Source organism: Mustela nigripes, chromosome 5 (genome assembly GCF_022355385.1).
Source record: "Mustela nigripes isolate SB6536 chromosome 5, MUSNIG.SB6536, whole genome shotgun sequence".
Taxonomy (NCBI): Eukaryota; Metazoa; Chordata; class Mammalia; order Carnivora; family Mustelidae; genus Mustela; species Mustela nigripes.
The window spans coordinates 131,352,463-131,379,571 of NC_081561.1; the positions used below are offsets into that span (position 1 = coordinate 131,352,463).

General features: G+C 36.8%; 1 protein-coding gene across 1 annotated transcript; it reads right to left on the minus strand.

Annotated features, from left to right (window-relative positions):
* Positions 1-27,070, minus strand: HDAC2 (histone deacetylase 2). The gene is made up of 14 exons (XM_059401236.1): positions 26,746-27,070; positions 16,973-17,085; positions 15,740-15,857; positions 13,594-13,668; positions 12,845-12,983; positions 10,660-10,801; positions 7,431-7,523; positions 7,240-7,348; positions 6,023-6,163; positions 5,694-5,802; positions 4,951-5,081; positions 3,732-3,887; positions 1,017-1,074; positions 1-374 (listed from the first exon to the last, which is right to left on the minus strand). The coding sequence occupies exons 1-14, from the start codon at positions 26,795-26,797 to the stop codon at positions 344-346; spliced, it is 1,467 nt and encodes a 488-aa protein (XP_059257219.1). The 5' UTR covers positions 26,798-27,070; the 3' UTR covers positions 1-343.
* Between the last annotated feature and the right edge of the window lie 39 nt (positions 27,071-27,109).

Below are 27,109 nucleotides of genomic sequence, written 5' to 3' on the forward strand. Positions count from 1 at the left end.
TCCAAGTACAATTTTTTAATAAAGATAATTACAAAAGATGGAAAAAATCAGCTCAGAAAGGCCAATTACTTCTTTAATAGATCAGTTTTTGACATAATAACTCACATCAATTTTAAATACTATCACATAAAGCATGGTGGAGAAAAGAAATTTTGCTTCATAATTAGAAAACTCACAATAAAACTTGCCAAGAAAAACAAAAACAAAAAAAAAGCCATTTTGAAAATAAATACAGTCCATGCCAAAGTAGTATAAAATGAAGCCAGAAGTCTTCAAAAAGAAAAAATTTTTCTTCCCAATACTTTCTCTTTTATGGTTTCTGAAATTGGTGAGACACTCAAATTCAAGGGTTGCTGAGCTGTTCTGATTTGGCTCTGTTAAAAGAGGCAACATAGAATATTAGAATTCTATAGGGTCATGCCCAGAAACACATGATAATGCCTTGTTTTGCGGGTACTGATTCCCTTAATCTTTCCAGTGATTTTTAGAATCGATTCCAAGTTATCCCATAAAGGCTGGCACAAAATTATACGTGGTCAAGTATTTCTATGCTTTATGATTATAAAAAACTGAATTATGATTTTGCTAAACATAACTGCATTATGAATTGTGTTATGCTAGCCCCATGTTTAAATTTATCTACCTCCCAACACTAAAAAAATTCATATATGGAAATTAAAAGAACCATGAAAAGATCACATGAAGTTACTAGCAAAAGGTCTCAAATACATTACGTACAGGAGTACAAACTAATTTATGTTGAGTTATACAGTATTATTATAGTCTTTATCATTTTTTAAGGCAAACTACGTAAGTAACAGATGAACAAATAAACTGGATGGTTAAGATGGCATATATTACCTTACCCACAAATATGGACGAAAATTTAGAGCGCCACATACAACTTACTGATGCTCTCAAGCAAGTTCAGTCCAGCACTTCCCAAAATATACACCCAAAGTAAATGTATTATTTTTATAGTATATAAAAATCACTAGATAAGGAATATAATTTACCCTTTGGTATCTGTTTTTTCACCACTACTGTCCTTAGATTTATCTTCTTCCTTAACATCTAAAAACAAAAATTGGGAAGAGTTTAAAGCCTATTTTAAAATACAAAATATATACATTTTAAAAATATACTTTCCTTACAATATAAAAAGCTGTCATATATAAACAGTATTCAGGAATTCAGTAACTACAGAAGCTTTGCTAGATTCAAAGGTCAATGTAACAACCGAGGTCCTGCCCTTTTGAAGTTCTGTTTCACTCAGGCTGCAGTATTACGGCTGGGCTTGTGTTGTGGGGAAGTTCAGCCTACAGACATAGGCACAGCACTGAGGGAGGCTGGGAAAGGCTATTACAGAGAGAGACCTCTGAGAGGTGTCCTAAAAATGAATAGCTTTTGGGTGGGAAAAGGGATTAAGCATCCTGAACAGAAAAGGAAAAACTTAAAAGGACTTTGAGGCAAGACTGAATTTTTTTTAAAGATTTTATTTACTTATTCATGAGAGAGAAAGAGAGAGGGAGAGAGGCAGGGGAGATCCTGGAATCATGACCTAAGCCAAAGGCAGACGCTCAACAGAGACTGGACCAGCCAGGCACCCTAAGACAGAACTAACAGATTAGGAGGAAGAACTGAAAGCCACTGGGAATGCCGTACCGTGAGGAGACAGGAGAAGTAGGGAAGATAAGCTCAGAGGCACAGTAGAGCCTAAATCCCACTGCTTCCACCATTCACCTCTAACCCTGAAGCTTTTAATTCTAATAAAAATCAATAAAATAGTCATATGAACACTACAAACTCAAGACTATTAAAACAAATTAGCCCACGTGTGCTGAATTTCTTAAAAGCAGCATATGAACCAAAGTTCTAAAGCAATGACCTGACAAGAAAGATCCTTGATTATAAAACACTGTTATTACACATGCTACACAGACATTTCAGGGGACTGCTCTGACAATACAAACGTGTGTGACAATAAGGATACTATGACTTTTTCTGGACTACTGCCTTAACTTGGGATATGTAAACTTAGTAATTCAAAGTACCAAAATGGAACTGAGAAATGGAGGAAGAAAAAAGAAACAGCCCCAATAGGTTTTGATTTACAGATTTTAAAAGTTTTCTGTAGTAATATTTCTTTATGTAAGACAAGGCAATTTAAAACAAATGGAAGACCTTATAGAAGCACCCCATCATAAAACAAATTTTTAAAAATTATCATTATCAGCAGTAAAAGTTACTAAGAGATCAATCCACTACAAGGTCATTAAGCCAAATCAAAAGAAGCGCTAGAAGCGCAATGAAGACAAGAAGCACCCTAGTGAAGGTGCTTTCCCATTTGAGGGGAAAAAAGCACAAAAAAGCTAAAAAAATTTTAAAATGAGAAGAAACTTCACAAATGACAATAGTATGTACTGATGGTGAAAGATTGAAAAATACTAGAAAAGCAATAGAGCTAAAGCTAAGCCCTCCTTACCTCAAACGTAAGTGGAATTTCTGGATGTCAGTCGGTACGTTAAGAGCAGACTGGAGCCATCATTGTGATACATTCAAAGTTAGAGTTTTAAAAGTTAGAGAATGGTAGGTAGCCTACAGAGGAGTGAATCATGAGTAAAAGAATCGAACTGCAAGTGTCAGTGTCAGATGTGCTGGGGAATCTAACCTCTCTAGTAAAAAAAAAAAAAAAAAAAAAAAAAAAAAAAAACAAAAACAACCTTACTAATAAAACTGGGGAATAAAAACCCCAAAAAAAAAAAAAAAAAAAAAAAAAAAAAAAGAACACGACAGCCAGCTTACTCATGAAACTTCAGTGTTGACAGATATAAGGAAAAGGATGCTGGCCTATCAGTTTTCCACATGCAATAGGGTCAAAATTAACAGTCAACCAAAACTCAAGTTTATCACCATTACTTGTATACAGGTATCAGGTATCAGGTATCCATTCCGTCAAGGAACGCACCAATATTAAGAACATACTTAAGTTACTGTGTTCCCTAACCACGAGCCGCTCAACCTAGCACGGAAGTACATAAAATCCTATTTTGAGGCATTGTAATATATGTTAAATAAAATGACCAAAGTATGTATAAGTACTCTGGGAACTGAGATAAGAGATTCTGGTAGTAAATTTACTGCCTAAGGCATCATTTCGTCAAAAGATAAGCTACCAACATTTTAAAGTTATGGCATCAAAGTATTATACCCCCCCCAACCCAGCTTCCACCCCCCTGTCTTTCCTCAGAGTTTTTATGTTTTCATCAAAACTTCTGAGCAAAGCCTACTCTCTCTCAGCTTTTTCACCATGTTGAAACTGGTCTAAGGATAACTCTTTTCTTGTGTCTTATTCCTATCAAATAAACGTTAGGTAGTTACAAACTACCTTAGAATTTGAGCTCTGGATGTGTGTTACAAACTATCTTAGAATTTGAGCTCTGGATGTGTAACCACTGTGTCTTTACCCAGTCTGTACCACAGTGTGACGTCTGCTGTTCTATGGCTGTGTCAGCAAGAGACAGTAAGGTTTTCTATACTGTAAGAGCAAATGTGACTAGTAACATTAACAGAGCAGGTAAGGTAAGCCCCTTTACCACATGGAAAAAAGTCATAATCACCCTTTAATACTTGCACAATTGACTTCAGGATTTCATTAAAAAATTGCAGTGAAGCTCATTTTTAAAACTTTTACAGAAATTAAAATACTTTTACAGAAAAATAAATCTGACCTGCTTTTTTGTCCTCTGTTTCTTTCTTGTCTTCTTCAATTCTAGCTTTCTTTGCTCCTTTCTTGTGATCAGCCACATTTCTACGTCCTCCTTCTCCTTCATCCTCAGAGTCTGAGAACTCTTCATCACAAGCTATTCGTTTGTCGGATGCTCTAACTGATTATATAAAAATGTTAATGAAAGTTGACAAGGCAGTCAGTCACAGGTTCTATAATTGCTGTAACACATTCATAAACAAATGTACCAACCAATTTCCACATCTAAAAGTAACAGATGCTTAATAATCCTAAGATTAGAACTGAATGCATGGTTTGTTCAATAAATGAAAATTTAGATTTGATCTAGGAAGAAGTAATTCAAAGAAACAGGAAAAGCACTTGGGGAGCTCACCAAAAAAAATTTGGAGGGACAAAAACTATGTTTTACTAATAGGAGGGGGGGATACTATCTTTATATAAAGAGTGACCATTTATTTCAGAGCTAAAAGGAGATGTAGACAGTAACATTAAAAATATCATTAATACCAAGTATGTTAGAAGGTCTACACCACAACATATACCATATTATGCTACAACTCTAGCAACCAATATTAAGTGGAATGAGAGACAAGAGAATCAATCAGAAGGTGCTTAATGTTACTGAACTCATTCTCACTGGATAAATGGCATAATTTTCCAATTCATTCCCAAATACCAGTGCAGGGTCTAATGCGGGGCTCGATCTCATGACCCTGTAATCATGACCTGAGCCATTATCAAGAGTCAGACGCTTAACCAACTGAGGAACCTAGGTGCTCCTTGATTGTATATATAGTCACATGAACTAAAAACACTGACACTCAAATGAGGCTTTCAGATACAAGAGGGGTGCCTGGGTGGCTCAGTGGGTTGTGGGTTAAGTGTCCGTCTCTGGATCAGGTCATGATACCAGGGTCCTGGGACTGAACCCTGCATTAGGCTCCCTGCTCTGTGAGGAGTCTGCTTCTCCCTCTCCCTCTGCCTACAGCTCCCCCTGCTTGTGCTCTCTCTCTTAACAAAAAAACAAAACAAAACAAAGTCAAATTATGTAAGATTAAAAATGGGGAAAAAGGACAACAATAATAGTGTCCTCATGGAACATGACCCATAGTGAAGTTCTTGGACCAACAAAACCTTAATTTGTAAGGCTATTTTTAACAAATCAGAAGAATGTAACAGTACACATCAAGGCATTATCTTACTAGAAATTCTCTTGTCTGGATCCTCTCCATCTTCATCTCCACTGTCTTCATGAACAGCATCTTCTGGAATAGCTTGCATCTGGACGCCAGGTGCATGAGGTAACATGCGTAAATTTTCAAATAAACGCTGTCTAAATTACATATGCAAATTTGTTAGACAAAATTCATTTTTCAAGTTTCTCTTAAACGTAAGAGGAAACATTAAGCAAAAATTTCATCGTTTATCTGACTTAACCGTGAGTTAAAATAATAACATAAAAGCAAGATACTTCACAGACTATCATTAACTCACCTAATACTCAAAATTTTCAACATAGGTACTATTTCATCCCTCATTTCAATGATAAGAAAATATAAGCCTAAAGGCAAATTAACCTGCAAATATCACACACCTAGTTGTGTCACAGAGAGAGGACACAAACTTGGTGTGTACAACAGCCCTCTAAACACTTTGCTCTTGGAGATAAAGTTTACCAAATGTTTTGAAAAGAAAAATTTCACTTTCACTTTACTCAAGTAAGGCAAGAAAGTATACAATTTACAGTGCCCTTTGAAATTTAAAAATCCATTTTAAAAGAAAATGGAAGTATTTTTGAGCTATGAAGCACATACATTTTCATTATCTCAGAAAAAAATAACCAGTGATCTTACGGTTTCAAATGCTTTTGAAAAAGACAAAGGAAATATCTGATATGTAAAAATAAAAATAAAAAGTTTATCAAATCAATTCAGTGATCTCTTACTTTATCTTTTCCATATATTCTGGAGTGTTCTGGTTTGTCATGTTTGAAGGACTAATATGCAGTTTGAAGTCCGGGCCAAAATACTCAAAGTAATCATTATATGGCAATTCTATTAAAAACAATGAAATAAAGCAACATATTAAAAGCTCAATTTCACACAAACCCATGCACAAAATCCAGATTCAAGCTGTGAAACAGTCCCTAAGAAAACTTTCAAGAGTGACCGCTCTCCTACTTACATAGTTTGGAATCTACTCTAATCATTCATCTGTCCATTTGTATACACTGACAGTTTCGTACCATACAGACAGCACAATAGGACTACTTACCATTCGGAATCTCACAATCAAGGGCAACTGCAGTCTCGTAAGTCCAACACCGAGCAACATTACGAATTGTGTATCCACCTCCCCCAAGCATCAGTAATGGTAAATTAAAAGTTTTCACAACTTCTACACATTTAGCATGACCTGAGTCAAAAAAAAAGGATTTGGGTAACAACAAATCTAAATATTCTGACAGTTTGACAAGTTTTAAAAAGATAATGGATGCAAACAACAAGTTTTACTCAACTTGTACTGGTGATTTAATAATGAGTAAAGAGAAAACTAGAAGTGAGACAAGAAAAACAACTTATACAATAAAAGATCTGATAAGCTGAAAAGTGCTTTAATGTTGATGACACTGTAAACACTGAATGCCACACCAAAATTCTAGTATAATTACCAGATTTAAGCTATAAAAATGAAGATACTTGAAGGGTGTATGCAAGTACTGGGGACAAAGTGGTGAAAAAGAGCTAAATCCCTCTTCTTCCATGATAGGAACTGAATATACAATGCGAAAACTGAAAGTAACAAAGTCTGGGACACCTGGTTGGCTCAGTTGAAGAAGCATGCAACTTTTTTTTTTTTTTTTGAAGATTTTATTTATTTATTTGAGAGAGAACATGAACTGGGGGAGGGGAGAGAATCTCAAGCAGACTCCGTGCTGAGTATAGAGCCCAGCGCAGGGCTCTACCTCAGGACTGAGCAGGGCTCTATCCCAGGGCTGAGATCATGATCTGAGCTGAAATCGAGAGTCGCATGCTCAGCCTCCTGAGCCAGACAGATGCCCTGAGAAACATGCAACTCTTGATCTTAGGGTTTTGAGTTTGAGCCCTATATGATGTTGGGAGCAGAGATTAAAAATAAAATAAAAACAAAAACAAAAATAAAGTTAGTTTGCAAGTTATTTGGAGAAAGATAAACACCAAAACGAGCAACAAAAAACAATGAAAATGGCTGCCTTGGCTGGGATTGCAAGAAGCTTTATAAAACTATTCACGTATGAATTCAACAACAAAATAAAAAACCTAATTAACTGAAACAGCATTCCAAATGCATATATATACATCCGACAAAAACCAATAAAAAATACAGAATGTGTGATTCTGTGTTAATATAGTAGAGGTAAAAAATTATAATTAACTGTAATGGGAAGTTCTCAGAGAGGAAAAAAAAAAAGAAAACATATTCCTGGGACTATCACCCATTAAACCACTTACCTTTCACTGTCAGATTGAAGCAACCAAGCCTATCACCAGAGAGTGAGTCTGCACCACACTGTAGCACCACAGCACTAGGCTGATACATCTCCATCACCTTTGAGATAATCTATGTACAAGACAACAAATGTTAATACCTGTAAAATTATTTCACAAAACTCCATTTTGATTTTAAAAATAAAAATACTTACAGGCTTAAATATCTGCCCATAGGACTCATCATCTATACCATCTCTCATTGGAAAATTGACAGCATAGTATTTGCCTTTTCCTGCACCAATATCCTAAAATATACAATTAAACAGCTCTTAGAGACTATTTCATAGTAAAAATGCCTGACATGCTTATTAAGGAATTTTTTACAAGATTAAAAAACTAGGTAACAATATCCAATTCTGAATTCTTCTTTTAATTTAAATATAGGAGCAAGTGTAAATTCCATTATTAATGGATTGTTTTATTAAGCTGAGCAGAACCAATTCCAATTAATCTGTAACAGCTATTTTGGGGAGAAAGAAATTTAACAATTAAAGGCAGTATTACACATGAGACCAAGAAATAAATCATGAACAGAATATGTAAGACAACGTTATGAGTAAAACTGCAGAAAATAAATACTCTGAGCAAAAGAATCATGCAGGGTAATTGTCTCTATAATGCAGAATCCTTCTTGTGGCTCATGCTCTGGTGTAAGTTTATTTATGATGAAAGAAAAGCTCCAACTTCCCTCAAGTTTTGACAACTGCAGTCTAAAGCACCAAAATCTGCTCTTTAATTGGGCTTGAAATAAATTTTGTTTCTACTTGTTGAATTAAAACCACTCTAGGCATTAACACTTCCCAAAGCAACAAAAGAAACTGAGAGCTGGGTTCAGCAAGATATACACTTAAAAAATATATATACACCCACACACTATATATACTATTTGTATTGTATGCATGTGCAGATGGATGTGTGTAAATGTACCTGAGTGTACACACACATAATTCCTAGAAGAAATGGTATAGCACAAAAATTGAGACAAAATAGTTCTTTAACTATAACACCAAAGAACTGGTGGTAACTGATTCTTAATGTGTTTTAAATTATGTCTCAGTAAACATGGAATCTTTAGGACTACTACTGCTTTTATGTCTCCCCTTAACTCTCATATAACGATCTGAGTTTGATTCATTTTAAAAAAGCAATTTATCCTTCAATATTAGAGTTTCCATGATCCAACTTCCAATGAAGAAAAAGTGGAGTTAGCTTATCTCCCCCAACAATTTTTCCTGAAGTAATCTAAATGCTTATATATACCTAAATAAAAAAACATTCAGATGTGGGTAAACTAAAGCATGGTGAATCCCTAAAATCCTGCTCTAAAAACTAAATGTGGAATATACTTTGACATTAAGATTTCAGAATACGGAAAGCTGATCAGCACCTCCAACTCCAGCCGAAAGCTGGCCCCTCAGCTGTTGCCCTTGTTGCACTCAGATTTATCCCCTCTAGTTCTTACTCTTAACTGCTACTTTTATCATACCCTTTTTTCCCTTAGGACTCTTGCTCTAATAAAGCCAAGCAGTTTTAACAATGACCTAAACTCGAAGTAGCTTTCTTTTCTAATTTCGAATGAACTGGCAGGCAGAAAAGGGAATGTTTAGGGGCACCTGGGTGGCTCAGTGGGTTAAGCCTCTGCCTTCAGCTCAGGTCATGATCCCAGAGTCCTGGGATCAAGCCCCGCATCAGGCTCTCTGCTCTGAGGGGAGCCTGCTTCCTCCCCTCTCTCTCTGCCTGCCTCACTGCCTACTTGTGATCTCTGTCAAATAAATAAGTAAAATCTTAAAAAAAAAAAAAAAAAAAAAAAAAGGATGTTTATTAAATTAACATCAAAGATACACAAAAGTTTTATGAAATTCCAAATATAACTCCATGCATAATGACTGACGTTGATTTCCTTACAAAATTTTGGGGACACCTTTATAATAACCAAAGGGAAATTACTATGATGACATTTCACACAAGAAGTGTAAAATCTTTAGTGAGTAAAAGAGAAATTCAACATCATTCTGAAATCTTTAAAAAACACCTATTCTCCAATACTTTCTAACAACTTCAATCAATCCTAAGAATATTGTCAGAAATGAAAACAGAGGCCACGTTTTACTAATTCTGACATTAATTAGGATTATACTGAAAAGAGACCTTCTATAAGCTTAAAACTAGGAAGAGCCTTCAATGAATTTCCACCGAGTACAATGGCTGTAGACCAAGGAATTCTACCGGTTTAGAGTAGTGGTTCTCAAACGTTAGTGTGCAGAATCAGTTTCAGAGGCCTGACAGGATATTCCCAGTGTAACTGCTAGTTTGAAAGTCATACACTAAGAATCACTGTATGTAAAGTTAAGACCAAGAGGCAAAGGCACTAAAGGAGCTAAAAGGCATGGAACCGAAAATATATATTTGCAATTTTAAAAGCCACATAATTTAAACTCAAATAAAACAACCAACCTTCCATCCATTTATAAGTAAAAAAAAGATTTCACCATCACAACTCTTACTGAAAGAGCACCATCTTGTGGTCAAATAAAAAAACTCACATATAATAAGGCCACTTTTCATTTGGTTGTCCTATAGCTCGAACTACATACCACAGATACGAAAAAGAACCTTAATAAAATAACTTAGAATACTGAATGTCATGATAGGAGAAATTCCAGGCTGAATTTAAGACGACTATTTAAATTTATGATTAAATTTCAACATGTAAGTAGTTTGGTTTAAGAAAAACCAGCAAAGCGAAAAGCTTCAGAACTTTGTACAAACAAGATTTGACCAGTGGTTTTCACATTCATAAGATTAAAAAAAGCACTAAACTGAAGAAGATAACAGAAGTATAAAAGAAATAAATGCACTTAATGTAACAGGCAGGCAGGATAAGTTACGGTATTCTTTCTCTCTCCAAATGATATAGACTACAAATTTCAGAAGCCTAAGGAAAAAGAGATTAAAATTACGCCTATTAAATGAAGACTCATCACAGAAGGAGGGCAAGAACCCAAATAAAGAGTTATTTTCTTCCCCCAATTTTTACCATCAACAGCAATGCTGGCTACTATCAAGTAGGTCTTAAAGATGCAAATAAACATCAAAAAAACTTCTTCGTGCTTCAGGGATGTTCAAAAATAATTACTCAACCAAAGAAATTATTTATGGCTGAGCAAGAGAAAGCTCTCTCAGTTCTCACTAAATTTTTGCTTATAGTCAGCAAACGTGAATTCTAACAAATGTTACATAGCATATAAAATGACTCAATTCTGCATACAAGTTTCAAATGAATGACTGAAGAACAGTATTAGTTTAGATATGATTATTAGCTTCCTCCATTCTCCTAATTTTTATATCACAATACTTATTCAGACAGAAATTCAGTCTTACCCTTAAGTCTCCTGTTCCGGGAAAGTATTCCCCATATTTATGGAATGATACCGTCATTACACGATCTGTTGTATAAAAAGCTTCTTCAACACCATCACCATGATGGATATCAATGTCAATATATAAGACTCTCTGATGATACCTGAAAACAATGCCATCAGTTAAGTTTCTAAAAGTTTTTAAAAGATGAAAGAACCACCATGGGTTCAGAAAACCCATTTTTGAGCTCTTGCATTTCAAAACGTTTATCCCCTTTCTTTATTTCCAGCCTAAGAGATCAGTCAAATACCTAAAGTTCGAAGTTTGGCCCTTAGCTCTTCAAGTCCTTCCTTCAGCCCCACTCTAGGTAAGAAAATGTATTTACTCTCCCTCTGAAATCTGTCCAATTCTCCAAGTTTTAAAAACATACTACATGTTTCTATATATTAACAACTAAAGATTATACTGTACTTAGAGAATTATTACTTTAAAACATGTCTCTAGTAAATTTTCAGTGTTATAAAACAATGGTTGGTGATCTATTTTACAGCCCAAATCTGACCAACAAAGTCTTTTTGTAAAGCCTTAAGCTAAGAATAGTTTTTACGCTTTTAAACCACTGAAAAGTAAAATTAAAACAAGAATATTTCATATGTGACAAGGGAATGCAAATTCCAGTGTCCATAAAGTGTTACTGAAACATGGCCATGTTTATTTGTTTACAAATTATCCATGGCTTCTTTTGTGCTCTCAACTGCAAAGTAGAGTAGTTGTGACAGAAACCACATCTGGTACTCTCATCATTTCCTAGTGCTGCCTGGAGCACTACAAATTGTTGTGATACCGTTATAGCTCAAATGTGTTTTAGGAATCCTGTATATCACTAGACTGTGACATTTTTTTTTACCAGTACATACCCATGTCCAAACAGAGAAAATGAAATGAACTCTGAATGTCATACTTTCATGGCATGGTGAACTGAGGATTATTTTGTTACTAAATTAAATGGCAGAGCTTTGTGTGTTTTTTATATAATGATACCACCACTACGTTAAAAGAAAATAATATAATCTGACATTATCAAACTAAGCACTCATTAGAATATTCTCAACTCACAGGAAAGCAACATTCAGCAAAGTTATGGGGAAAAAAGACTGTCTCATTATAGTAGATTTTCTTCTCAAAATAATTTAAAAAGCTCAAAAATAATTTAAAAAGCTGTTAGTCAACCAAGTGGTTTGTTTTTAAGTGGCTTATCAACAGTCAATTAAATTATGACTGTTCATACCAGTTAAAGAAATTTGTCTATACAAATTAAATTAAAACCTGTTTAAAGCTATAAGCATGTGAGCAAAACCACTGCCCATAGATGAAGACACAAGAACCAAAATCAACAGGGAATTAAAAACCATTTCAAGTGGTTTCCTTGGCTCTGAATGAGTTAACTGAAACATTTTAGTTCTTTATCTGAGGACTGAATTCCAAATTTTAAATGACTGAAAAAGCAGCCTCTATAAACAGTGTTCATGGAATTACTACAGGCAAGAACATTTTGATACTGAGAAAAAACTAATTCACTATAATCTGAAGTGGCATCTGCTAAGACATGTTACAACTGATCATGGTTAAAAAACAAACAAACAAAAACAAACAAAAAAACCCTGTAAATTTCCGAATTTTTAAGTCCCTCTATGGAGATCTCTCCAACTGCAGTCAAGGATAACTTTAGCTCTAATTCCTTTAGTTATTTAGAGACAATTACATCTGTTAGTAGAGAACAAAGCCTCATTCCATGTGGAAACTAGGCAATTAGCTAGACTCATTCCCTGAACAAATTTCCTTTAACACAAGGTTTCAAATTTTTGCCTTCAAAAGTTAACTTATAAAATGTTAGGACATAAACTTTCAGGGTCCTGTCATCTTTCATTAGTTGAAACTGTAACTCAAAATCTAAATCTCCAAACTATTTTTGGTCTTTTTTAAAAGGATATTAATGGGGGTTTTAAACATGTATATGCATTTCTCTTTATTAATCCAAGGAATGGGAAAATGTCCTGTATTTCTACAATGGTTTGTAATGAAGAAGGCTCATCTCAGAACTATTTTTAACCTACAATGTTGCCTTGATATTTTTTAGAAGTTACAGATTTCTATGGTTTTAATTAAAACTTTTTCATAAGAAAAATATCAACATAAATTAACTTACTTTAGTAATTCAAGGATGGCAAGTACAATATCATTAACGTAACAGAATCCGGATGCTTCTGACTTCTTCGCATGATGTAACCCTCCAGCCCAGTTAACAGCCATATCAGTTTGTTGTCGATTTAACTTCACAGCCCCAGCTAAAAGGCAAGACAGGGCAGACTCGGAAGTTTAAAATAAAAAGTCAATACAACTAGACAAAAGCCCTATAGGAAAGAGAATGCCATGTACGAGTAAAAGAGTTTAAAATTACAAAAAGATAAGGCTCATCATCTGGACACCGACAACAGTTTTTTCTTAAATGTATTCCTATAGCTGTGTTCTGATTTTAGTAAGAGAGTATATATAGAAACTGGTAGCTAGAAGAGATATAGAGAGAAATCTCTATGTGAAAATACAACAGAAATAAGAAACAAAAAGTTCAAGTCATTATGATCATAAAGCATGGGGTTTATTTATTTTTAAAGAAAGAAGGTAACTACTTTTATTTATTTATTTTTTTTAAAGTGTGCTCCACGCCCAGCGTGAGACTTGACCTCACAACTCCCAGATCAAGTCACGTTCTCTACCAGCTGAGCCTGTGACGTGCCCCAAACGTGGATTTTTAAAGACAACTGTACTACTATAAACACACAGGCTACTTTTTGTTTCCAAAATCCACTACCACTAGAAAGCTCTGCTTTAAACAAATAACCCAAAAGTTATATACCAAATTTAAATCAACTTTTAGAACTGAATCAGGACACTTACCAACTGAACCACCAGTTGAGAGCTGACAAAACTCAAAGAGTCCATCAAATACTGGACAATCCTCTCCAACATTAACTGTGAAAGACGGATTTCAGTTAGAATCCACTCTATGAATTACAGGTTTCCTTCCAAAAACTACTTCTTACAAACACTTTTTACATTTGATACAACCACTGAACACACATCATAGAAGAAATCTAAATTTTGATATTTAAAAATAATTTGTCATTTTACCCAAGGTAATTAAAGTGTTACGTATGAAACACCACCACCAAATCTTACCAGGATTATTTGTAAAACATCTTTGCTCTATTACTAAAAAAATTAATAGCCATCAAAATATAAAAGGCATTTATTTAATTAAAACATACACTTACATTTTAGGCATTTCTCCTTAAATATACAATAAATTAATCAGGATTCTAAAAAATTTAAGCAAGTTTAATCCCTTTATGATTTACTTTCTCAAAAATCTTTAAGTGCACAGAACATCCATTAACTTTGAAATGTATTTTAATGAGTACTAAAAAAAATAAAGCAGCTGATTGCCTACCCAATCTTAAAGGACGGTAAGAATTAACTAGGTTCGTTAACAGCCAAGACATAGAAGGAAGGGGTATATAAAGCACAATGAAACAATACATACAGATCCCTGACACATGGCAATATATTTAGTTCCTTAGTACTGACCGGATAAAATGGACTTATTATATACATGACCCATTCTCAGCCTCTTCCCACCCCCAATTATAACCTTTTAAAAAATAAGGGTAATTATATTACATAGCATTTTAAACTCATAATTTATTAGCATATAACAAATGCATTTGAGTTTCTTACTGCTCAGATATAATCATAATCTTAATATAGTTATGTAGTAAATCAATCCTGTTAATTCATTTGCCCAATCTACCTATAACTTTTAATTTAAGCCTGATTCTCCATCAAAAAACCAGGGACAAATAATATGCTCTATTTACATTATAGCATTTTACTGAGTAAATGAAATAATCTATAGTAGAAATGCATACAAAGTTCTATAAATGTTAACAATGTCTAGCAACTACACTTTAGTATTATTAAAATTGTTCTTTTTAAAAAAATCATCACTGAGGACTATAGAAGTTTACTATACAGAACAGAAACATGATGAGAATGAACTTTAGTATCCAGCTTTCAAAAACTCTGTTCCAAACATTTTAGGATGACACTTTGCATTCCACTTTCAAGCCAACCACTGCTAATAATAAAATACTTTTTATCTATATAAAAGAGAATACTATATAGAAGAAAATCAAAAGCTTCACTCACAAAGGGAAGGAACAGATTATATATTACAATCCACATTAACTAAAGCACACAAACAAATAGAAGATGAGAAATATATACACAGGCTAAGGCCAATCGAAGTATAATTACTTTTTTTTTTTTTTTTTTAAAGGCAGGGGAGTAAGGTCTCCCCACCAATATCCATTACCCCAAAGTTAAAAAGGGACAAAAACAAAAGAATAGAGGAACATCCAAATAGCGTTGTGGCAGTTTGGCAGACCAATAGGCTTCAGGTAGATTTTGTTTTTTAAAGATTTTATTTCTTTATTTATTTGAGGGAAAGAAAAAAAATCTCAAGTTGACTCTGTGCTGAGTGCAGAGCCTGATGCAGGGCTCTATCTGAAGACCCTGAGGATCATGACCTGAGGTGAAATCAAGAGTCAGACGCTTAACCAATTGAGCAGCACAAGCACCCCCCTTTTTCTGTTATTTAAAATAGCTCTGAGGGGCACACCTAGGTATAGGTAGCTCAGTTGGTTAAGTGTCTGCCTTCAGCTCAGGACATGATCTCAGGGTCCTGGGATCGAACCTGCATCAAGGCTTCCTGCTCAGCAGGAACTGCCTGCTGCTCCCTTTGCTTGTACTCTCTCTTATATGTCAAATAAATAAATAAAATCTTTAAAAAAAATTTTTTTAAAGATAAAGTAGCTTTAATATTTTTACACTGACTTTTCAAACCAACAACTAATTTAAAAAAGTATTTTAGATCAGGCAGAATACCTAGATACCTAGATTTGGATAACTCTAATTATATGCTTCTAAAAATACTCATTTATACTTATAAATACTAATATATACTTTTAACACAGAAACGTACATCTCTGCATCTGCTTACTATACTCAGACATGTTATCTGGTCTTATTGAACGTAGAAATTTGATGTACTCATCACTGTGGTATTTTGTCATTTCTTCAGCAGTGGCTTTATGGGGCCTCTGTGAAGAAAAACATATGTCAGAATTGTGGAACTATAACTGGTTATATCAGAGTTACCAACACAAAGTACACGATTTCCCCTAACAGTCCTCTCAAAAGAACTAGGTCTGCCAGAACAAAATAAATTCCAAAGCTAATCCAAATTTATACAAGTGTTTTAGAAAACAGTAATCAATTCCAAAGCTAATTCCTACTCCTTTAAACGCATTACACAGGTCTGACTCCAACTATCTATTACTCCTACTATTTTAGTAGAAATTGGTCAACACTTACAAAGTTGAATCTGTGTTCAGAAACTACTTTCACTTTTCCCATCATAAACCTGTTCTATGTCCAGTGAGAATGAAATTCATTCTCAATTATAAGTCTTTGTCCACAGTCACTCTTCCTTTCCTTTGTCTATCCTAATTATTCTTGCTCCCAAGAGTTCAATTTCATTTATGACATACTTCTCCCAGATTTGCAGGAAGATTTATCCAACTCCTCTTCTGTAAATGTTTATATTTGAAAGAAAGTAACGCATTGACACCCAGTATTGCTAACTGCTTCAAGTCCTTTCTCTTGTGTTTTAAAAAACAAACAAAAAAACAAAACAGGGAAGGTTAAGGTCTCTCCACCAATATCCATTATCCACCCCAAAGTTAATATATAATTCCATCAGTGCAAAAACATTTAAGGCGGTTGTATCCTAAATGTTAGCTGTACAGTGCATGATCACTAACACACTGTTCCATATGCCCATAAGTATTTGTAGAATTTTCTACATAGTTCTTTCTCGTAATCACTACCCAGGTCAACTCTTCAGCAGCACGGCCAGATCAACCACTACTTTAACAAAGATATTTTAGTATGCTAAACTGAGCTGGTTCTCTAGAATGTGAAAAGATGGGGTATGAGAAACTTTTCAAAAAATGGTTGAGGAAGAGGGACAGACAGATCATAGCTCCCACCCTCTGTTTCCTCTGAAGAGTAAAACAAAAAGAGGATTTTCTGTTTTCTTCTAGAAAACATCCTGTGCTACATGCCCTTCAAAAGGAATAACAAACAAGTTTCAAAGCAGATTAAGGGAAAAAAAAAAAAACACTGCTATGTATTTATCAAAAGGTATACTCACATATATTTCCATTTTTCTATATAAGCCATAATTTAGCAGCAAGTTATGGGTCATGCGGATTCTATGAGGTTTCATGGGATGACCCTGTCCATAATAATAATTTCCAATATCACCTAAAATAGAAAAAATACAAACTGAACAATACAGTTAAGAAATCTTAACAATCTAAATTTATGTATACCCATCATTAGAAGGCACTTACCATCTAAATAAGATTTAAAACCTTAAATGATTTTAGATTTTTCAACCTTCAAACTGTATTAGAAAACCAAAAATACTATGTACACATTTACATGTAATAACTCCATTAATGTATGTTTATTTATAAATTAAAGCAAGCAAGCTTTTCTGATTTTCAGTTTACCAAAATTTTATATTAACCCTAATAAAATACTCTATAGACACTTACAAAAGTAGTTTTAGATACTTTAAGTTGATAAATTTTTCCATATTTATGAGCAAATTCAGATGCCTAAAGTAAATTCTGAGTTTCACTGTTGCTATTTAAAAAGTTTAGAGCAAATATTGTTTCTTTCTTTTTTTTTTTTTTAAAGATTTTATTTATTTATTTGACAGAGGGAGATCACAAGTAGGCAGAGAGGCAGGCAGAGAGAGAGAGGAGGAAGCAGGCTCCCCACTGAGCAGAGAGCCCGATGCGGGACTCGATCCCAGGACCCTGAGATCATGACCTGAGCCGAAGGCAGCGGCTTAACCCACTGAGCCACCCAGGCACCCGCAAATATTGTTTCTTGAACATTTACTGGCATCCCAGAAATTCTTTATAGTTGGAATTATGGGGGTTAAAATGTTCTACACATCCATCACGGTCTATAAGAGGAAATTTTTGGCAAATGAAACTCAGATCCTAAATAAAGTTTTGCTCTGGTAAGACACACTCATGACATTTAAGATAGTAAGGATAATTTGTCTCATTCTTCATGATTAAAAGTTGTAACTGCCAGCCTATCTTTCTGTGACATCTTATATACTAGTGTTTTAAACCAAATTTTCATCTATCGAATTTCAAGAAATCAATACTTTTAGGTAATGACCCTGTGTTTTTATAAAATAATATTAAGGAAACCCTTAAAAATATACTGTTTTTTAAACGTAACAAGCACTTTTTGCAACAACCTGTATTAAATTAGAAATCACCATTGTTATTAGTTCTAGTCTTTAAGTAATTCCACGATTTTATTAGGTCAACCCGATTTTAATGGCTTGATATTAATCATTCCAACATAAGTTGATATAAAAGCGAGGTATAAAGAATGTCATCTCCCGGGGTCCAGGGCGCATGGGTGGTTCAGTGCGTTAAAGCCTCTGCCTTCGGCTCAGGTCATGATCTCAGGATCCTGGGATCAAGCCCCACATCAGGCACTTGCTGGGCAGGGAACCTGCCTCCCCGCCCCCAGCCTGCCTCTCTGCCTACTTGTGATCTCTCTCTCTGTCTCTGTCAAATAAGTAAATAAATTAAAAAAAAAAAAAAAAAAAAGAATGTCATCTCCCCACCATCAGGATAAGAAAAAAATCTTTCAAAATCCTGCCTAAATACACCCCTTTTTTTGTTTAATAGAAACTGAGAACTCAAAAACTGTTTCTCTCTCTTCCATATATTTGATAATAATCCAGGATAAACATTCCTATTGCATAACCTACCTATTTTTACCATCACTGCTTGAGTTTGTTGGTTTACCACTAATTTACTTAATTCTTCATTTCCAACACAAATTCTCCTCTGAAAACAATACATACAGCCATTTTAAGGGAAAGCCACCTTTCTCAAAACAAGAGACAATGACAAGACTAGGACAAGTAGCTAAGCAGGGCTAAGGGGAGGTGCAACATTCCTCCGCATTTAGGACAGTCCAGAGGCTATGGGTGAAACAAGCGAACTGTAAGAGCATCGGCTGCAAAGCTCCTCTCTACATGGCTGCACTACACATAGTTCCTTGAAAGAGGCTAGGTTTCAAATTCTTAAGGTATGGAAAGCCCACTAGAATTACAAGGCATCATGTACCCAACTTAATGCCAGGGAGATATTTCTAAGTTACCATCACTACCAGAAGAAATCCCAAGAGTTGGAATAAAGAAACTGTCTTCACAGAACTTCCAAATACCTCTGTGTAAGATAGGGAATGTCTCTATCTATTACATTTTAAGACCAAATTTCTAGTTATAGACATACTGAGAATCCAGTGGGAAGCCACAAATAATAAAATATGAAAGATGATAACCTACAGAAGGGAGACTACAGTTGGAATTTCTCTGCAAGACTGTTAAAAAAAAAAAAAAAGAACGACAACTGCAGTAGTTAAATTTACTGAGTGTTCACTAGAAGATTCTATTCCAAGCACTTTACATGTATTATCTATTTATCTTCTCAGTTAACCCTATGATGTAGGTATTATTACTATTGTTCCCGTAGTGAAGAAAGGTGAGGTATAGCTGAGTCAGGGAACACTGCCGAAGTAACCTAACTCGCAAGCCAGAAGAGCTAGATTCAAACACACGCAGCGCAATGAAGATAATCGCAAGCAGTAGATACTAGGAAAGCAATGGCATTTTCAGTCACTAAAAAGAAAGGAAAAGCCTGGCAAGAAAAGGATGCAATATGTAATACAAATATTTTAATCAAGGTTTAGGATCTTTGTTATTTTAGAGAAAATGAATATAAGAAAACTACCTATTCAATTCATGAAAGTAACTCACTTTTTTTTAAAACCAACTGAGTCTTCAAATTTTGTATGAAAATATATAGTTTTCAACAAGTTTCTCTGCTATAATTAAGGGTCCCAGGCCCATCAAAACTATGTGCATTTCCTAAATGACACGCGTCCAAGCCAAAGATAAGTGCTATTTCATTTATCAAGAATTCCCTCAAAATGTAAGGGGGTTATAAAAGAAACCTCTCCCAACATTTTCATATCTCAAAATTCTCTACAAGTTGCTTTGTAGCTATCCACTTCTTATTAAATATAAAATTTCTTTTCTTAGTTTAAGAACTTACACATTCCATTCATGATTTAAATGGTTAGTAACATAAGTTGGGCATTTTAAATGTTATCTTGATTTTTATCAAAATACACAAGAATGCATTACCAAGGAAGCAAATACATCCGGAAAAATTTGTGCAAAGTGGTTCCTTGAATATAACAAACTTTAACTCTCAATGTGAAGAAGTTACCATAGAGAATTAGGTACCTGCAAAATTTTAGAAATTGCTCACTCTTCAAAAGAAGCTATCAGAATGAAATGGCTACTAAGGTCTATACTCTCTTATCCAAAGTACTTGGGACTAGATGTAGTTTATTTAGGTTTTTTCCCCCAGGTTTTATAAATGTAGTATGTTACATCTGCTGTATATTATGTGGTATCCTGGGGTCTGCACAGGGTTCTATAATCAAACATTAATGTTTTTGCAGCAAAAGTGTGTGAATATTCACAGCAGAATAAAGACTATAAATATTAATTCAGATTAAGCTTTTGATTCCAAATGAGTTAGATTTTTCTTCCCATTTTCAGATAATTCTGAATTTTAAGATTGTAAAATGTGACTTTCCCCTGAAAAGATAAGCAGGCTACAAAAATTATCCAGGGGGAAAAAAAACAAAACAAACAACAACAACAACAAAAAAACAAAGGAAGCAAGAAAAAGCTATAGTATTATTTTTACCTTCCACAAACTACTTACTTAGTCCACTACTAGCTTAAACACTAGAAGTCCACTGGCTTCCTTAACGCCACTGTCCTGGACTGTATTCCTACTGCATAGCCACTCTGCACCAACCTTTAAATATCAGAAGTTTCTCACGTTCATTCATTCATTTAACAAATTAAGAGACTGTTGTGCGCCACACACTATTAGGTGCTGGATTAGTCAGTGAACAAGCGTGATGCCCTAAAAATCCTCTTCTCTGCAATAAGCCACCTAACTCTTCAATCCATAAACTTAGAAGAGTTGTTCACCCTTTATACTGTACCACCATCAACCACCTCCAGCTCCATTTCTAATCCATCAGCAAGTTCTATCTGTTGTACTCCCAAAACCTCGCCTCAGTGTGCCAATTTCTGTTAGCCACAACACCACTGTATTCTATGCGGACCAACATGCGTTCAGTTCTTGCTTTCGGCCTTCCATTCATCACTCTTCACCATCCTTTCTCCACCGGAGTCTATTTCAAAATCCTTCAGTTGTTTTCTACTCCCTGAACCAAGTTCAAATCTCTTACTACAAAGTCTTTGTGATCTGGCCCTTTCCTTAGCCTAGCATCCCACTGTTCCTCCATGTCTTCCTTTTTGTTTAATGTGCCAAATCCTAACTACGTGGCCTTTGTAGTTGCAGTATCTTACAGGACAACTCTTTTAAGGCTGGCCCATTCTCTTCCTTCAGGCCTTCCTTGTCTTGAACACACTACAAGGCCCCCCACTCTTCTATCTAGCATACAGTTGATTTCCTTCTTAGGACTTAAATAATCTTTTGTCTAGCTGGCACACAGTAAGGACTTTAAGCCCTACTTACTTTCCTCAAAGATAAACCCGAAGTTGATTTCATGACCAAGTATAAACTAACTTATTGAATTAGAGAGGAATAAGTCTTATTAGCCAGTACAAACATCCTTATACTTTTGACTTTTTAAAAAATATTTTCTTTATTTGAGAGAGAGCAAGAGAAAGCACAAGCAGGGGTGAGGGAGAGGGAAAAGCAGGCTCTCCGCTGAGCAGGGAGCCCAATGTGGGACTTGATCCCAGGACCCTGAGCCACAAGGCAGACACTTGAAGGCAGACAAAATCAACCGAGTCACCCAGGTGCCCCTTTATACTTTAACTTCTAAATCTGATCTCATCTGTCTTTCAATGCTATTATCATTCCCTAAGAGGTTACCAGTTCCATCTATTTCCTTAAGCAATTGTCAACTGAAGCATTTACAAGTTTTTGTTAGGAAAAAGAAAGAATTACTTAATACTTCTTTTTTGTATCAGTGGAAGGTGTTCCGCTTTTGTGTCACCAAAAGAAAGAAGAAAAATCTTAAATGCAAGATACTGACCTCTTCTTGGACATTAAAACTAGTCAGTATGGTAGAGGATAAGGAGTGGACTGAGGTCAAACAGGAATACTAATCTATTTTCATCTATAAAACAGACAAAATGCCACTGATCCTAACCTGTCTGTAACTCAGAGTGGTTGTAAGCAGAAGAGTGTTATATAAAAGTGCTCGATCCATAAAGATAAGGTATAAATCATTTATTTACCAATAATTCAAAAAATCTTTAATTTTTACTTAGATGGTAGAGATATAGATGTAAGCAAAACAGACTCTGTCCTCAAACTTATATGCTAGTGAAGAGGACAAAATTTTCGTGTTAGAAATAGGGTAAAAGTACAAGTGGTAAGGAGAAAAGCAATAATCAGCATTAAGGTAACAGGAAAAAAGTCTGATTAGGTGAAATCTGAAGGAAATGAGTAGTGAAGTATAGCTAGGAAAGAGGATCCAAATATAAGAAAAGCTGTTTTATTTGAGGATTACACCCTACTATGTTTAAACAATGATGTGTGATTAAGACTACTGGCACAAAGGACTCCGTGCTCAGTGCGGAGTCTGCTTGTCCCTCTCCCTCTGCTCCTTCCGCCTCGCTTGCTCGCACTCTCTCTCTCAAATAAATAAAATCTTAAAAATTCTGGTATTTATAAACTGCTGCTGTAAGTCATTCAGCACTCTGCTTTGCTGATTACCTATTTTGGAAGAAATGATTACCTATTTTATGGATGATATTTACACTACAGCTAAGAACACAAGCAATTTTATTAAAGGCTATCTACCAAAAGACTGGCACCGCTGTTACAAATAAAGGTCTAGGAAAATCTGTCAATTAGTTGGGCTGCCAAATAAATTCTTATAATCTCCTAAACTACGGGTATACTGGGAGGCATGATCTTGGTAACTTTTATATTCTTTGGATAGTATTCAGAGTTTTTCACTGCACCACTGGTTTCCAAACATTTTGATGCACCCTATCGAAAGAGGAAAAAACAAAAGCACAGAGCAGTATCTGTACAATTATATAAATTATGTTTATATACAGCCCTATTATGTTGTATACATTATAAAATAGGCACTAAATGTGATTGGCCTAAAGCTTAATTCAAAATAAAGTACACTTAACATTTCTAGATAAAATATTATAAATTATTTTTTAATAAAGATTTTATTTATGTGTGAGAGAGCACACGAGAGAAGGAGCAAGGCAAGGGCCAGAGGGAGAGGGATAATCTCCAGCAGACTCTTTGTGCTAATAAGCACAGAGCCAGACGCAGGGCTCCATCAAGGCCCTGAGGATCACGACCTGAGCTGAATTCAGGAGTCTGACACTTAAGGGACTACTCCACCCAGGCGCCCCCTAGATAAAATACAATTTTGAGTACTGTAATACGGGACTAACACAGTTGGTTTGCTACTTACATTTAAGTACAGAATTCACAACATATAGTCAGAAGGTATCTCAGCCACTAGGCATATCATTTTACAGAGTACCAATAATCATGCAATATATAAAAGATGACCAAGATTTAGAACTAAATTTTTGAAAACTTTGTGGGGGTATGGGTTAAATATCTACAGTAAGAAAAGTGAACTTCTCTTACTTTCCTCAAAGATTTAAGTATACTTCCTCATCCATCAATGCCTGAAGGTTCATCTGGAACCAGCATTCCAGTCATCTAAAAAGTTTAATACTGAACACTGTTAAAGCACGCAGAGAAGAATACATGTCTTTAGACGTTCCTTTCATTTGCTAAATAGTCTGTGTTGCCAAGAGTGTGCCTAATGGTCTCACTAAGCCTAAAGGTAGAACTCCTATGGTTATAGAACCCACTATTTCATTCCTGTATTTATCTTTCTTTTTCCTACTTTATCAAGCTAAAACAAAATAATTTAGTAAGCTAGCAGGTTTTTATTTTTACTTTTTAAAAAGATTTTATTTATTTATTTGACAGAAAGTACAGCAGAGGAAGAGGCAGGCAGAGGGAAAAGCAGGCTCCCTGCTGAGCAGGGAGCCAGATGTGGGTGGGACTCGATCCCAGGACCCTGGGATCCTGTACTGAGGGGAAGGCAGCCACTTAACCAACTGAGTCACCCAGGCGCCCTAGGCTAACAGATTTTTAGTTCTAACCCAATCCACAGTTTACCTTCAAATCTCCGATTTCTTTGGTGCAGAAACTGCTTTACTTACATCTACTCCTCCCCACCCCCGCCAAAAAGAAAAAAAAAATACCACTACCTTTTTAAGATGACAAAATAGGGTTTTTTAAGTAATGAAAATGTAAGCTTTTAGAATTGTTCAAAGTTTAGTATATATACTATCACATACTAATAACTGGCAATAATGATACCCAACCCATTTAATAATTTCTACAAAACGGTTTTTTTAGCCCCCCGAAACCCAAAGAATAGTCCAAATGAAAGCAACTAAAAATTCCATTCTGAAAATGAGGCATGAGCCTTAGACAAAAGGCATATAACCTAGTGAAAGATTTCCAATGGAAGATTTAGTGCTGGCCATCAATAAAGTATCTGAATGGTCTAGAATAAAGTATTAAGTGACAATCACTGGACCTGGATATTTCCACTCTACCTATCAAGTACATTTCCTGCCCTAGGCATTCCATTCCCTCAGCAAAGACTCATCATAAAGAGGCCCAGAAACAAACAGCTATTCATAAAACTGCTACATAAGTGTACCCCTGGGTTCTACAATTCAAGTCTGGTAACAAGAAGTTACAAGCAGCTTACTTCATCAGAGCCTATCACTATCAATAGCAACCAACAGCTGTAGGAAGAGCCCTGGCACCAACCTCCCCAACTTTTCAAACCTTTCTCTTTTACCCCAACCCGACAAGAACAAGTCTCTAAACATTAGGAACAGCATCTTTTTAAAAAATTAACTCAAACATACAGTTATTTACTTTTCAATTTGGTCAGGGAATGCAGGGATTGGATTTTACCATTGTCTCAAAATATGCATGAGAACTTAAAAGAATGACTTTACCAAATATAATTCATATTAAATTAAAATGTACTCTTTAGTCCTCCAGGACGGCATAATTGCGATTTGTATTACACATATATGTAGTGCTCTCATAAGATATTTTAAAAATATAGCTGTTAACTATTTAGTACCGCCATTAAATACCAAACAATTCAGATTTCTTCTGTATGAATTTAAGTTCTTCCACAAATGACACAGGTGCTCATTTTATAGTCAGGCATTAAAAGATTCATCTTTGTTAAGTGAAGTAATATGGTATGGCCATTTTCAAATTAAAATCAGACTTACTCTGACCTAGACCTCTACCCAAGGTTTTGTAATATAGAGATAATACACCATATGCAGGAAACATCTTTCAAGATGCGTATTGCTTCAAACAGACCAAATAGGACTTGCAGGTCACTGAGCCTAGGTTCTTAGAAAAATATTCGAAATCCTTCTCTCGAGAGTAACCCAGTAAAAACTATTTACCAAATTAATGTCTTTGAGAAATCTGCAAAAACAGGTTACTACTGCATTTCCACAGGAAACAGGATTCAAGAGATTTAATGTTACTGCTCAACTTTCAAATCAGAGAACCCCTAGAATTACATTCTCTCATAATTTCTGCACCGCAAGCTCCAGCTTACCTGATTATTCAGTACTGCTGCATTACTCCTTGAAGTTTTCCTACACCAAAACTCCCAACACCTAGGAACAGCTTTCACAAACAAGATGCCCATGCTCCCCTAAACCTCCAAAGTAGGGTCTATTTCCTGATCGAACAAAGAGCCACAAAGAAGTGGGTGGTAACCGCCTCTCACAGAGGCAAGCCAGAACCCATCCAGTCTGCTCTGCAACACAAGCACTCACGGCTCCGCGTTTCCCCAACACCGTCCCATTTCCCGCGAAGACGAACTACCTCAAACTCGAAAACCCCATTTTTTTTTTTTTTTAATCGAGGAAGTGAAGCCTTTTCATTTGAATCCTGAGAAAGTGGCGCTCAAAGAACCCGGCGAACAAAGGAGAGTGATGGAGCCCGGGCGAAACGGCAGAGTCCGTGTGTCCCAAGGCGGACGGAGGCCCCGACCCTCGGTAACTACTCGCCAGGACCGATCCGCTCGAGGGGTCCCGGCTGAAGCGGGAGGCGGAGAAAGGAGCCGAGGCCGCCGGCCAGCCCGAGACCGAGAGGAAGGGAGGGGCGGGGCGGGAGCGAGCGGTGACGGGGCGGGGGAGGGGGAAGAGGGGGCTGGGGGCGGGGCGCCCGCGGCCGCGGGGCTTTGTGTGAAGTCCGGGCCGGGGTAGATATTTTGATTCGGGGGGGGAGGGGGAGGGGTCGGAGCCGAAGCAGGGCACCCCGCACCTCCGCCCCCGCAAGTGGCAAGCAAAGAGAGCCGGCAGGCCATCCCCTTGGCCGCCTCCACGAAGACGGGGTAGGCCGGCACCGTCCCACAGGCGGCCGCCCGCGGGGCGGCGGACCGTACTGCAGGAGCAGAGCGGCAGGACAGAAAAGGGGGCGTCCACCTGGCTCCCGCCGCAGAACCCGCGGGGGCCGCTCGCCGCGGAGGGGCTCCCCCGGATGGCGTCGGGTCGGGAATGGGTTAAGAGGCGGCCAGACGCCGGTCCCTCCTCCTTCCCACCCCTCAGCACCGGCGCCCACTCGCGTCGGCGGCCGCGGAACCCGGCGCGGCTTCGGGCCTGGACCCCCAGCCCTGCCCACCCAGCCTCCTGCTGGCCGGGCCGCTCACCATCATAGTAGTAGCAGACTTTCTTCTTGCCGCCTCCCTGACTGTACGCCATGGGCTCCCCGGCCACCGCCGCCTCCCGGCTCCGGCTCCTCCTCCTGCTGCTGCTGCTGCGGCCGCCGCGGCTCGGCGGGGAGAGAAAAGGGCTGGAGCGAAGGTGGGGGTGGCAGTCCCGCAGGGAAGGGCTGGCCGGAGGGAGGAGAGGAGGGGACGCCGGGAGGACTCGGTACCGCCCGGCCGAGGGGCCGAGAGCTCGGAGCGGGGGGTGGCAGCGGCGCCAACTCGCGACACTGGGGAGGGGGAGGGGGCAGCCAAACCACCTCCGGAGGCCGAGGGGAGGTGGGACGTGTCCACTGTGGCCTTTACA

Bases quoted from the DNA above. Each gene is read 5' to 3' on its own strand.
- HDAC2 (XM_059401236.1), bottom strand. From the start codon at position 26,797: ATGGCGTACAGTCAGGGAGGCGGCAAGAAGAAAGTCTGCTACTACTAT. The intron at 7,524-10,659 runs GTAAGACTGAAT...TGTATATTTTAG, and splicing joins CCGGAACAGGAGACTTAAGG to GATATTGGTGCAGGAAAAGG. The intron at 5,803-6,022 runs GTAAGTAGTCCT...TGTTTTTAATAG, and splicing joins TGATTGTGAGATTCCGAATG to AATTGCCATATAATGATTAC.